Source organism: Alligator mississippiensis, chromosome 5 (genome assembly GCF_030867095.1).
Source record: "Alligator mississippiensis isolate rAllMis1 chromosome 5, rAllMis1, whole genome shotgun sequence".
In the NCBI taxonomy this organism is placed as follows: Eukaryota; Metazoa; Chordata; order Crocodylia; family Alligatoridae; genus Alligator; species Alligator mississippiensis.
In genome coordinates this window covers 38,104,902-38,119,485 of record NC_081828.1, presented here as the reverse complement: position 1 = coordinate 38,119,485, position 14,584 = coordinate 38,104,902, and the positions used below count along the sequence as shown (strand labels likewise).

The window sequence follows — 14,584 nt, the reverse complement described above, 5'->3', positions numbered from 1 at the left end:
CAGTGGGGAGGGGTCCCCCAGTGGCTGATTGCTGATGGGGGGCTGGCCCAGCAGTCAATTGCTGAGTCAGCAGCGAAATCAGTTTTGGGGATGGTGCTTCCAGAGGGTGCACAGCCAATCTCAGGGGGTACACATGCACCCTCTACGCGTTGCCAATGCTTTGAACTGCTGTGATGGAAGAACAGATTTTTTAAAGATAATTCAAACATGTTTTGTTACTGGAAACTGAGTTACCATATTTTCTAATGTACGATAAGGGACCCCCCCCCCTTAGTGAGGAGGGTTCTGCCATGCATGCCCCTTCTTCCTTTTTCCCTACCTAGGCCTGGAGACTCTCACTGACATCTCTGAGTTAGTCTTCATGTTACCTGTTAATTTCAGTTAAAAGGAATTTTTCCTTCTGCAGCCTGGGTGTATAACACTCTTCTTACTTTTAAGAGCTCTTTTTTGCTGGGGGGAAGAGGGGTGGCAGAGGATGATGCATCTTATACATGAGCAAATTCAGTAGTTCAGGGAGAGAAAAAGGTAAAGTACATTTGTAAAGCGTTGTGTTCTGTTGACTTACATTCTGAGCTTTTAAATGGAGCATTTAATCATTGAAATAAACATATAATGCTTCTGTGTTCTGCTTGTTCTTGTCTTCTTTGGGTATATTTTAACATTTATTTGTATTAATTTTGTAGGGATGCCTCATTTGGGAACTGTACGTACAATCTTACAATCCTGGATTGTTTACAGGGAATAAAAAAGGTAATATCACACCTCCTTATGGTGAACTAAATGCAATAATTCTTCTTTTAAAAGGTACTGAAAAAGATTCCAACCTATCAAATTTCACCGTGTTCTTGGAAGACAAGTTATACCCTACCACTAACTCAGGGCAATAGATTACTTTGAAGTCTGAGGATAGGAGAAGCTGCTAAACTTCTCCCATACTAGTCAGTCACTCTCTATACCTTCTGAAGGCTGGTTTTTTTATAGGAACTTTTATGTGAACGAGATTTATTCAGGTGAATTTGCTAAATTAATTCCCGAAACATTTCCAGTAGCAGCAATTTATTGGTTCTATGAATAAGTAAACAATTTTAAATTGTTAATCTCTCACCTTAAGAAAAGAGGCTAACATTTAATTAAATGATACTAGTCTAAATATGATTTAAAAAATGTTGCTTAACCAAGTATCTATGACAATGAGAAAACAAGCCGTGTTTTCTGTTCTAGATTTTAATCCAGTTTTATTGTAAGTGCTAGCATTAAATTACTTCATTACATTCTTGTAACAATGGGCTTTTTTTTTGGATACCACAGTCTTCCCAAAGCTCTTAAGAAAAAACAGTGATTTTAAGTTCCAGTTGACTTTTTCAATGGCATCACTTTTAACAATGTAACTAGTCATCTCTTTCTTCATTCTAATTTTACAATGTTAGACATAATTATAAACTAGCTTTAAAAAGTTGAATTTTATATTTAGTTAAGTAGTTTTTCCTGAGGACAAAGTAAATTCTGCTTTAGAAAGTAATGTTTTAATGTTATCCCTATCTCCACTGCCATTTTGCCAAAAAAATGGAATTGCTTTCTAAGATTTCCTTTTGTTTGTTTAACATTGTTTCAAACAGCAGTTGATATAATAAGTTGTACTTCATTATAGGGGATCTGAAGCAATAGATAAGTTCTAGAAAACACAACAGTATCACTGACTCCAAGTTTTTTTTTAAAGTTATCCTTTCCACCCAAACCATAAGGTTGTTTTTTTGTAATTTATATAGAGAAAAATAGATAGATAATAGGGATATAGAAAGCAATCTGTAATGTATATCTCAATAAAAAACTGCATTTAAAACAATTCATTATATACACACATGCATGTACATTTGCAACTTAAATGATGACTCTTCTAGTTCTTTACATTGATTTGAAAAGTCCTGCCAGTTAACTGGGCACTAATTCTTGAGGAATTTTAGTAAGAGCTCCAAATGCTGACTAAAAACAGATGTTGCATGAAGTCACAGCAGTACGTCTGAAATGAATGTGTATTTTGTCAACAAGGATTATAAGGATCACGTTTTTTTTCTTTGCTCCATTACAAGGGTCAGCCTGTAATATTTGACTGACCTGCAAAGCTAAAAGCATTTTGAGCTGATTACTTGTCCTGCTTTATTTGTTTGGAAGAAGCAACGAAGCAGTTTTGCTTTGCCTTTAAAAGAATCCAGGGTATACATAGCAGAATAACAGAATAGATTTTTTTTTCACCTAGATCTGTTGCTCTTGTAAGATTTTTTTTTTCCTTAGAATTCCAAAACACATTTTACATAGTCATTTTTTCAGAACAGTGTGACACATCTGATACATTGGGACAAATGCTTACGATAGCACGCTCAGAAATCTACTCCATTTACTCCCTAGAGACAAACATTCATATGGCTTCCTTCATTCAAAAGGCCTTATAGAATTCATGTAAAATTTAATTGAAAAATTGTTGGAAGGATCTTCAAACGCTTTACATACTATAAAATCTGCCAAAAAGCATTTTGGAAAAATGCTAAATGAATGTATGTAGTTAAGCACTCAAAGTTAGGAAACATTAGAATGCAAGTTAACATATGCTACTGTAACTCTTTATATAGTATTTGTACATAACCATTAGGACTTGTAACTATGTACGTTGTATTCTCTTAGTTAAAATTTAATTTTAAACGTTAACATGTCAGTGACTTTTATTTTGATTCCAGTTCAACAAATTGGGGTTCTGCTTCAGGATTTGACAATGTAGTATTATGATAAATCTTTTATTTATAAACTGAAAAGTTGTGTTCCTTTTTAGGCTTTGCAGCATGGATTTTTTGATTTTAAGACATTTGATGTGGAGGAATATGAACACTATGAGGTTTGTATATCTCAACATCTAACTCTTAAGCTTGGCTTAAAGAAAGCTGGGTGGTATATACAGTGGCACACAGCAAGAACTGAAATGTTTGCATAGATGTATAACTTTTTCAAATATATTTCTGTGGATTCCATTGTACAGATGTGCACTGCACATGAAACAAGATTTTTCTTGGATAGCATTGTTTGTCAGGATCACTTACCATATTTTCCCACGTACAATATATGCCTTTTTTTCCAAAATTCAGCTGCTGGAAATTGGGAAATAAGTTATAAGCAAGGAAATATAGTAATACCAGTTTTTGCCTCTGCTGTGCCGGGAGTGGAAGGTGGTGGGGAGGGAAGCAAAAAATAATGCTGTACATGGAGCTCGTAAGATGCTATCTGGGGACACTTTCTCTTTCCTCCTGGCAGAGGCTTCTATTATAGAAGCTGCTACTCAGTGACTTACTGCTACTTACCAGTGTTTTCAAGGAAAGATTTTTTTTTCATTCTACCTTTCAAAAACAAGGTGCCTATTTTATTTGGGGCTGTATTGTATGCTAGAAAATAAGAGTGGAGTCAGCTTCTCACTATGGAGAAGCTGGTACCAAAGGAAAGTCTGGTGCCAGTGCATGTATGAGCATCACCACAAGAATGAAACCAATGTCTGTTCCAGCGTGAAAGTCAAGATGAAAAGAAACTGCTTCAGACACCAAGACTCCCATATGGCCCAACACAAAAGCCTTTGAGAGATCTTTGGAGCACTGTCACATTTCAGGGGTTAGAGACATAATGAGCAGACAGCTGTGAAAAAATCTCCTTGTTCTCAAGAATATTGGAAGTGGGCTATATATGGGTATTTCCACTAGCTATTAGTTGTGTGGTGGAAAATTGGCTCTTTTCTCCAGAGGGGCCACTTCACCATGGTATTGTCACTGTTTTCTACTTGTTTGAGGCATGATAGGGCTCAGACTGACTTGCACATGTCAAAGAACCATAGTTATTGTAAGATGGATTCTTGCCTTATCAGTTCTGTGTTACATTTATGATAAAGTTACAAATAATAATAGTAATAATAATAATAAACATAGAGTAAGTATAAATAGACCAGATTTTATATACGTTAAATTTTAATAATACCAAAATCTTTCCTGGACCTTTTTTTTTAAAGGCAGTGCTACTTGAATTTACCTAGTACTGTAGTTTTCTACTGTAGGTGTAGAAAATGTAAAAGCTTGGAAAATTGTGCAGTTGGCTAGCACAGACTGGTGCTTCAGAGGTGTCCTTTTTAAGTGTACTGCTGCAGTTGAACGTAATAAAAATAAAATGTCCAGAGACTTTCAGACCCTTGTAAACATGCCTCTGTAACATTAATAAAGAGCTATTTTATTTGGTTTTGATCAGATCTTAAAAATGCCTAGACAAAATTCCCTTTGAAATGCATGAAACTGTAGGAAATGCTTCTCCAGCACACCTATCTAGGAGGTATGGCTCTGAAGAAGTTAGCTGTGGTTAAGTGTGGAGAGGACAGACAAATGATTGTGGTGTTCTACTGTAGTCTGCCTGTTTCAAAGGGGAAAAAAAGTAAAAACAATGTTGGGAAGACATATTTCTAGATGTGATAGTGTTCCACACTGTTTAGAAATCAATATTCTTTACAACAGCAGCCTTTGTTGCATTACTTTAGGATTTGCTTTAATGCCCATATTTTATATTGAGCAACTAATCTAGATGGACTTGATTCATTCCATTTTTCCTGTGAACTATGGTAAAATGTTTATTCAAAAAACAAAAGATAACTGATTGGGAATATGTATTTAGTGCATGTCCAGTCAAGTTCTCTTAGAAAGTTGTGTAAGCAGTTAGGTAAAACTATGTACAAAGCAAATTCATTATTTATTAAACATTTTACATTTGTGATAACTCATTCACGGAATATAAGAATCAAGAAAATGGGATTTAAGGGAACATTGTCTGTTGTCTTGGATTAATTTTTACCTGGAATCCTCTTCAGTTTTTTTATCTATTCTTTCTCCAGTTAACCCAAATTCCAATACCAGTTGACCTCTTTTTGTGTATTAATTCAGTTCAGATACTCCCAAGACGTTGATTTAAAATGTTAAAACTTCAGTAATTTTTTGGCACGATAACAAATGTGATGGCTTATAATGTGCATGGAAATTATTTTTAAATGGACAGATATGCTAAAATAATTAATACAAATTAATTTGCTTTCATTGTTTTAAGCTGATCTAGTCTTACAGATTTCTTCACTTATTGGTCAGGATATAAAATGTTGAATTTATAGCAGTTTTATAGCTGCTTATGTACAGTGCTGCAAACATCTATTGCACCTTTGTTTCACTAGGGATGGCAGCTTTCCACACTATTTGATAATACATAAACGAAAGTTGAAGTTTGGCCAACCCCTACCATATTTTCTACTGAGAAATTTGTTGGAGGACTTGAGCCTTTAAGTAGAAATGCCTTAGATACGATCAGGTATACATGTTCAGGGAGGTTAAAAACCAAGTAACTAATGATGTCATTTTAAGATAAAGAATTTTAACTCCACAATACAATTAAATTAAAAATATACAAATATTTCTAAATTATCAAGTGGAAAGCCAATTGGTACACAAAATTCTGTTCAATCCACCAAGTACAGTTATTGGCATAAACTGTGTTATTTCTCCCACATGCCAACAAAGGAGTCTATTCATCAGTCTTTATTCAGATAACACTACAAGTAGGGGTTATGTCTCTGTGAGTACCATGGTATCAGGCCTAATGGTGGGTATAGCCAGGCAAATGGTTGGCGTAATTAGAACCTTGAACTCAGTAGGATTTGGTGGCTGTTCAATATAGGTTCTTCTCATGAACAGCGCACAACTTCATAATGCAAGCATGGCATGGCATAGAGGCCAGCTAGAACAAATACATCATTCTTTATCAAAGTAGGTTCATAACCAATGTGTATGTTTTTGGTTTTTTCTTTGTTTGGGTCGGGGGGGGGAGGGGGGAACACGGGACGACACAAGTTTTAAGATTTTGATCTTGTCTTGTGTTCCAAGAGATGTTTTTAGATTTGGCAAATTGAATGGATGAAGAAAGATTTCCATTTTTGCAGAATAGTTTGGAAGTTTGGGTTAACAGAACCAACACAAAAAGAATTTGCAACTGTGCAGTTTCTTTTAAAGTGAATAACTTTTACAATTGGCTTCTGTATTCACTAATTTATCAGAGCTATTGCAGTAGGTGGATTGCAGCTTTTACAAAGAAAATATAAATTAGTCTTAATTTGTTCTTAAGGATTTCTTTTTTAGCCAGCTTTTGATATTTGAAGTTGCATTTAACAATATAGTACTATATATAGTTCATAAGTAGAGATGTTAGACATTTTTAAGCAGAAATGTTTTGGGTTCAAAACGATTCATCTGACCTTACCTGAAAAGTTTGCACAGCTTCTCTTCACTGCTGCATACATTTCTGAAGAACAGCTATACACACATTGAGTTTCTTCTATATATTTGAGTTGATTAGTTAGAGTTGAGATGCTTTGCTTATCTTGCTATAGTGGGGGGCAGAGTAAAAAAAAACCAAAAACAACTATGGATTTTTAAAACTTGTGTGCAAATATTTAAAATGCTTTCCCTTTCTTCTCTCCTGATATTCTCACTAGCGGGTAGAAAATGGTGACTTCAACTGGATTGTTCCAGGAAAATTTTTAGCATTTAGTGGACCACATCCAAAAAGCAAAATTGAAAATGGTATGGTTTTTTTTATGTTTTACTGTTGAAATATTTTATAAATTTGTTCTTTTCTAGTTTCTTCCACCACTTCTACTCCTTAATGAGTTTTCGCATATTTGTGAAGACAATAGCTAATTTCTGCAGTAGAATTAGAAAAGTTTATATAAAGGTAGATTTGCCACTGCAGAAAGAATTTGTCGGAGGGTTTTCAGTGCCTATTATTGGGTTTAGTGCCACAGATCTCTCACTCAATGACATTTAGAAAAGTAACTCAGTAAGTCCCCGAGAAACTTGAGGTGCCTTTCTAATTGTTTTCCTGAACCTGGCAACTGATACTATTTCTGCATAGAATTAAAGGTGTTTTACAAAGGAGAAAATTAAAAAAGGGTGAAAGCTGACTTCTATATCTTTAATGAAGGCCCCTTTTAAAGGGTTTAAACAACTTTTTTAAAACAGATATCATTTATAGGATATTTCATAACTAATGAGAGAAGCAGTATGTATTTTTTAAACAGAGTGCAAGAACATGAAATCTGAATGCAAGTGGAAGAGATTCAGATGACACAAAGGGAAAAATCATCTAGAAAAACTAGTTAGTTTAAAAGTACTTCTCAACCATTTTGAGGCACTGTTCCTGCCCTGCATTTCTGTGACCTTAAGTGTGGCTCTGCCACATTCTTTAATTCTTTACAGATTCCCTTCCCACCACCCCCATATGCTTATGCATGGAACTTTGCTTAGATAGCCAAAGAAACCATAATTGTAAAGCCCCATCAAACATGAAATATAGAAACTGAAAAAAAAATTCTAATCTTTAGGTTCTAATTCACTGTCTTTATGTATTCAATTTATATGACACCCTTCCCAACAAAGGCTCAGGATAGCTTACAATAAGAGAGAAGAATACCTGTATAAAATAGGAGTCTGACAAGGAAACAAAATAACTTAAGAGAATTAGAATATCCACATAAAACAGAGATCTCCCCACACCACAGCAATATCTCAGCCTAGCTTTGTTTGCTAAATGAGGAGGGTCTTCCAGTACTTCTGAAAGATGTCCAGGCTCAGATAAGCCTTGAGGGAGGGAATTCCAGAGCTGTGGAGCAACTGTGAGGAATGATCTTCCATACATTTTTGCCACATTGACTTGGCATATTGATGGTACTTGCAGGAAGTTGCTCTCAGTTGACTTTGGGGATCACGTTGGGTCTCAAGGGAGAAGACAATCCCTTAGGTAAATAGGACCCAGATCATTTAACAAAACACTTTGACAAGATAGCGTGTAGGGTATGTCTTAGTTACACAATTAACTTGATTGATCAGCATCTGATCTGAATGCAATGAGCAATCATATTGTTGTAACTGAGTAGTTGCTAGTGTTGCACTCACCAGGCTGTACCGTTGTGCCCTCTAGGAGCATATTCTATGACTCCTTGTGCTGAAATAACCCAAGGTTTTTGTAGGTTTTTCGTATAAGTTGTAGGAGAACTTGTCTGTCTGTCCTGGGCAAACCAGAATTATGGAAGGCACCAGACGACATAACCTGGAGAGGAAAATGAAACTCAAGGGCATGTCAGTGCTGCCTCCAGTGATTTTTTTTAGGCTGCTGCTCCAAACTAAGCCCTGATTACCCACTCCAGACCTATCCTTGAGGTGATGAGGACATTCTGGGAAAGCCCTCTGCCAATGTTCTCAATCACACCAGAGACAGATTGCAAGAATGATGGCAGTGAGCCTACCTGGAGCATCCTCACCATTTTCTGTTCCAGGTTTGGAGTATGTGAAATGGGAGCAGCTGTGTGGGGTGTTTTCATTAACAATCTAGAGAGCACTGAAAGAGCAGTTTAAATGTGCCCTAGGTTTGCCAGCTTGGTTAGCTAGCTGTGGTTATATAGCTATATCTATCTATCTGTCTGTATATATCTAGCTATACATATAGGTAGATAGATATAGATATATCTATAGAAAGCACCATGAGACTCAGATGAGAGGGTCTTGGTAGGATATGGGGGCAACGTGCAAGTAAAAACTGAATTTGGTAGTAAAGGCATGCCCTTAAGTACTCTGCACCCTGATTCCTCAGTTAAAGGCTGATAAAGTTTCCAGTCCATATTTGTATTATACAGTAATTTCTCTAATGAAAAGGGGAAGATGAGATTTAACATTCCTTACACAAAAAAGATTTCTGGGATATGGTTGTGAACTGCAAGGGAGTGACTGTCCAATGTAGTTCACAAAACATAAATACTGTAGTAAATAGGCCATAGAGCATAATTACTTTTCTGAAGTCAGTGTTTACATTCATTTTACAATTTTAAATATAGTTTTGGGAAAGTAGGTGGGTGTTTGTTTTTTATGTAAAGCATTTTGCCATATTCTAATTCTGTATTAGCAACAATAAGAAGCAATAGGTGTCTGTTGCAAATCCAATCTTACAAAGAAATGAAAAAGAAAAAGATCAAAAGAGATTCTATAGAGAAGAAATATTACATTAGTGGTTGAGGTTTGTAAATACAAACATATTGAGGGGGAGGAGTCTTTAATTTACTCTCTCTTAGGGCTTTCTGCATTGCTTTACTTGGAAAAGGTTGTGGATTGCATAGATACCGATGTTTCAGCATCTAATTTTCCAGTCTCTTCTTTGAGGCTGTTCAGTGATGAGTAGAGAACAAGAGTTTTGGTTTCCGTGGGGGTTTCTAGTTTTTCTGCTTAAAATAGATACACAAAGATCTAGTTTCTGCTTTTCTGGACTGATTTTTTTGCCTGAGTTCTGCTGTTTGGAAGAGGCAGTTGATACAAGCACAATATACTGTTGCATGTAATTTATACATATGCTGCAAGTTAGAGAAGTTTCATTTTGAGAAGGAGGGACCCATAAAAAATTATTTAAAAGAGAAGCTGATAGATACAGAAATGGTAGAGACAAAACGTTGTTACTTTCTATAAGAATATGATGGTAGTGCCTATGTGGAAATTTCTTGGTGCCAAATTTCAGATTCAGATCTGACCTAAAATCAATATAGGGATAAAAAGGTACCAACTAACTAATTTGAGAGCTGTAAGGTGACTTCTGTGAAATGAACCGGTGGTTTTGGTGTAGTTCCTATAATCTGTTTGAATAACAGCAGCCTCATAGCTAGCACTACTTGGCAGCGTTGCTGCCCTCTCTGTTGAGTGTGAAAAAAGTAAACAGTCCTGGAAAAATAACTATACTCTTGATATTTAGTGTCAGCCCTTAAAGATCAGAGCCAAGGAGCAGTAGTGGGGTAGTTTGATAACAGCTCATGTTGTCTAGCCAGTAAATCAATGACTGCACTTTTTAGTGTTGTTAATGTGGCAACTTTCAATGGCACTGCAATCCATTAATTTTTGTATAAAGAGAAAAATACTATAACAGACTATAAATCATTTTCAACACAAGCTTTCATTAATCAGTAGCTTAAACTAAGCCAAACTAATGCCAGAAGTTCAATTTAAGATGTTTTGACATACCACTCTTAAGGATGAATTAAAAAGACCTTCAATGTTTATGGGAATTAACATACAAAAATGATAAACTGAAAATACTACAATTATGCAGTGGTGTATGTGCATATATAATAATGCAGTTCAATTACTTTAAATACATTTTTTATTTTTAGCATAATAAATCATGCTAATATATAGAAAATCTCTCAGTGTTAGCATTCTTCACTGTCTTGTTTAAATATACTGTTTTTTAAATGTCCCCTCACTCATGGGATGTACCATCTGGTGTAGCTCAGAGAACAGAACCTTCTCACAGCATTGTCAAAGCACTCACATGCATATATGTCCAGATCTCTTTATATTATTGAGGGCTTTTATAAGAGGATTTATAGAACTTTCTTCAGCAGAAGGCTCCAAAACTTAGTTAACTTCATGACCAGTTAACTCAGCTTTTTCTAGCATAGTCATGATTCACATATACAACATAGATCTGCAGCTAGATTGTTTCCTAGTTTTGGAAAATTGAACTTGAGAAATGCCTAGAAAAAGAGAAATCATTTTTTTCAGACCTCTCCACCTAAAGAACTGGACGTTTCAGTTTTTCCCAAACATTTTCCTTCTCTTTCTTAAGATGACATCTGGCTTCATAATACATTTGTTTGATCTGTTTCCCATTCTTTCTGTGCCAGTTTCACAAGTAGTTTTTTACCTAGTTTGCAATTTGAGGAGGGATCAGATACCCCTTTAGTATTTCACTCTTGAGAGAATAACAGCTAGGTACGGCCCACCCACCTGATCTTGGGTACTGACATGACTACAAGGTTCTTCTAGCTTTGTCTGGATCATCTCTTTTAGCTACTGCCTAGGCTCTAGATCTGTGATTCTCAACCTCATTGGACTCGAGGCATCCCTCCTTAACTTCTGTGAATTGAGTGGCACACTATTTCAAAAACTAATTTATGTGTCATAGTTCTTACTTCCTTACAGAAGGTCCAGGCATTGGGCGTCAGGGAATGGGCCAGGTGGGGACAAGCCTGACTTTATGCTTATTTGCTCTGCTTATCTCCTCCTTGGTTATCCCCTGGCATATTGTGGCACCCTTCAAAGAATCTGGTGGCATGCCAGGGAGTTGCAGCACGCTGGTTGAGAATCACTGCACTATTTAGATACCATACAGTCATAATATTTCTCAGGAAAAAAACTTGTACTTTGGATTCAGGCTTCTGGTCACAGGCTATGGACAAATGTCTCTTTTAACCCTTTTAAGGGGATGGGAAGCTGCTGCTTGAGCATACACGTCAGCTCTCACAATAGAACTGTTACATCTGCAGGTTTCTGTAGTGTTACAAATTAGCTTAATCACTGTTAATGTAACCTTGAATAAAATGGTGTTTTGTTATGCTTGTATCACTACAGAAACACTCAGATGTAAGTTACATCATAACTTATATTGGCAAGTTTTTTGATATTCCTATAATTGTTATATCAATCTATACCCCATCTCCCTTCAGTGAGCATTTTCCCGCCATTGTGCCCAATATCTTATGAGCTGAAGAAGGGAAGCTTGTGGCATAAATAGAATAGCTGCAATTTAAGACCAGAATTGGAGGTTGAATCCTCCAGGATCGAAACCTTGGAGTTGCTGCAGCTGCTTCTTCAAAAGATACTTCGAAGTTCACTGGTCTTGTAAACAGATTTGTGGTCATGGTCATTCTTCAGCAGTCCCTTTGGAAACTTGTCATCTAGACTTTGGCACACTGGGTTCTTGTTCAGAGGGCCAGAAATTTCTGATCTGTGTGTTAAAAATAGCTGGACTATTGAATAGTACCTTTAGGTATGAACAGATACAATTTTCCTCCACTTTAAAAGGGGAAAAAGTGATGGTTCACAGATCTGAACAGCACATCTATTGTTACAATGCAACTCCCATCTATGTGCTCCTATATGAATACAGGCTACTAGCTACAGTCAATAATTGGAACCAGTTAAGAGTCGAGTCACCGGTTTTAATCAAGCTGCTTACCATCCATCTATTAATCATTTACAGATGGTAATCATATAGAGGTTGGAATCTGATGGTTACAGATGATATTAAGTACAGGGGGTGTTCAACACAGTTGATGGCAGGGCCAGTTTACAGAAATGTAAAGGGTGCTATTTTGGCAATAAATGAGTAATCAATTCACTTTTTTTGTGAAAAACCTTGTTAAGGACTGGTTGTAATTAAACTTAAAAAAAAAAAAAAAAGAATTCCATAACAAATGAAAAAAGAGAACCAGGAGCTCTAGAAGTTTTGTAAGTCAATACGTTACTGATCATGGTGGTGCATATTTCACACAAGATACAGTATATGCAGGTAACCTGTGGGATTAGTTTTTAATCTGTTTAATTAAAGTAAAATAAGAAAGGAATGACAGTGCAGGATCTTTTGGTTGCTGGCATAGATTTAAATAATAAAATAAAAAAAATAAAGTGTAGAAACGGGAAAGGATTTTGACAAAGAATAAAAATAACAAGGAGAGTAGAGCAATTGCAGCACCTTATTAGCTTTCAGTTTACAGCATGTAAAATTGTTGAACATTAAATCCAGCATGTCCAACAAAAAATGTTGGACATACTGAATTTACTTGGTAACTTCAAGCATAAGACTCCTAAAAAGTGCTTACTTGGTAGCACAAGGCCAGATAAGTTTGAAAGTAGGAGTACTAGAGGGAGTCCAAAAGAATTTGGGAATTTATGCTTTATTTCAAAACATATTCTGATACTGAGGAAAGTTGGCTTCACGTGACTTTGACCCTGAGGAAGCTCAAGTACCTCTAGGAAAATTGAGTTTTTGCAGGTTGACTTTAGCACTTCATTAATCGGTCCTTTTCCAAACTAGATTTATTGGCAGCTTTCAATCCAGAGATGCTTACTTTTGTATCTCAGTTGGTACAAATCACCATGACCGTGTCTGCATCATATTGGGACAAGAATATTTCCAGAACAAAGTACTATGCTTTGACCTTTACTTTTCCTGCTATTAAGTCTCTGTCTGCAGTAGCAGTTTATTTACTGTGACAGCATATTCGTTTAACCTGTTTGGGCAACTAAGCTTATCAAAGCCTCAATAAAAGAGGTTCTTGTCAAGAACATATATTGTATGTGTTCTCTTTTTAAAAGATTAGAACTTTTCTTAAACATGAACAAATCCCATGTACTGCCTGCACAGAGAACTTTCTATGTATCTGCAGCTTTTACTTTATATGAGGGCCAAGCATCTTTGCTAGAAGACAGACTTCTGAATTGTCAGTTCTCCAAAAAGTAATTTTAATTATTTTTTTCTCAAATACTTTCTCTATGTTTAATGCATTACATGATTTCAGGTACACACCTCAAGCCCTGTATTAGACTCAGAAGGCAGATGCCACAGTTTTGGCTGATGCTGAATTATAGACAGTATACCCAAAATGTTAACGAAAGAAATTCTGCTCTTTGTGGTTGATGCAGCAGGTAAATGCTTTGAAAGGGACATCATTGAAACCGTTATTGACAATTGCCTCTAGTGGCCCCAACAGTGGGTAGGGGGACCCCATCCAAAAAGACAAACAAACCAAAATCACTGGGATTCTCTTGAGTAAATGCTGTAATTGAAAGCAACCTTTCTAGCCTATATCTAGAACATGGTAGTATAGGTCAACACAGACAACACAACAATGCATATTATTACCTGGGCAAACAAGAAAGAACTCATTCTTTCAGTTGTGCAGGGATGCAACTGAGTTATAGGTTTGATGTTTCCAGTATAACATCTTCCTAGTTATAGTGCACCTACCAGGCAAGGATAACAATTTCATATCAGCATCGTGTCAGCAGAGAGCTTAAACAAACGTTTTCTAAAGAATTCATTAAAAATCATCATTTCCAAATTATAAGAAGGGCATTTGGACTTGGATCTTTTTTCTATTGGAAAGAATGTGAACTATTCTCTTAAAAGCCAGAGAGAGAAAGTTTTATGTTGGATGTTTTTCTTTTGAATTTGTGTACAGATCTGCTCTGTACTTATCTCTCCTGGAGAGTGAGAAAAACAGAAGAGTGGCTAGAGCCAGGATTATTTTAGTTGCCCCAGTCTGGTCAAGACATGGTAGTACTTAAATCACTTCCATCTCTCCCAGGGAATATACAGATTATTTTTTTGTTGCCAGATTTATTGACAGGATAGAAAAAATTATCATCTAAAGCAGTAGTCCTCAACCTTTTCCCCGGCAGGCTGGATGGATAGTGTGCAGTCCATCTGCAGGCTGGATCTAGCTAGTCATCCTGATTCAGCACCCCAGGCAGATGCAGTGAGCACCATCCAGCCATGCAGAAGGGGGCAGGGGGCAGCCTGGCCCCAGCACAGGCCAGCAGAAAAAGGGGGCATGGCATGGCCTGGCCGCATGTGGGGGAGGGAGTATAACTTGGTCCTGTGGTTCTGGGTGGGGTATGACCCAACTGACTGGCTGCATGGGGCTTGGGAA

The 14,584-nt window shown here is 36.5% G+C and overlaps 1 protein-coding gene across 2 annotated transcripts in view; it reads left to right on the top strand.

Moving 5' to 3' along the window:
* CDC14A (cell division cycle 14A) overlaps positions 1–14,584 on the top strand; it is a 133,047-nt gene that overhangs the window by 66,040 nt on the left and 52,423 nt on the right. For both annotated transcript variants that reach the window (XM_014599770.3, XM_006273727.4), the window contains exons 6-8: positions 684–750; positions 2,822–2,884; positions 6,548–6,635. In XM_014599770.3, the coding sequence (XP_014455256.2) occupies positions 684–750; positions 2,822–2,884; positions 6,548–6,635 (218 nt within the window). The remainder of the gene's footprint in view (positions 1–683; positions 751–2,821; positions 2,885–6,547; positions 6,636–14,584) is intronic.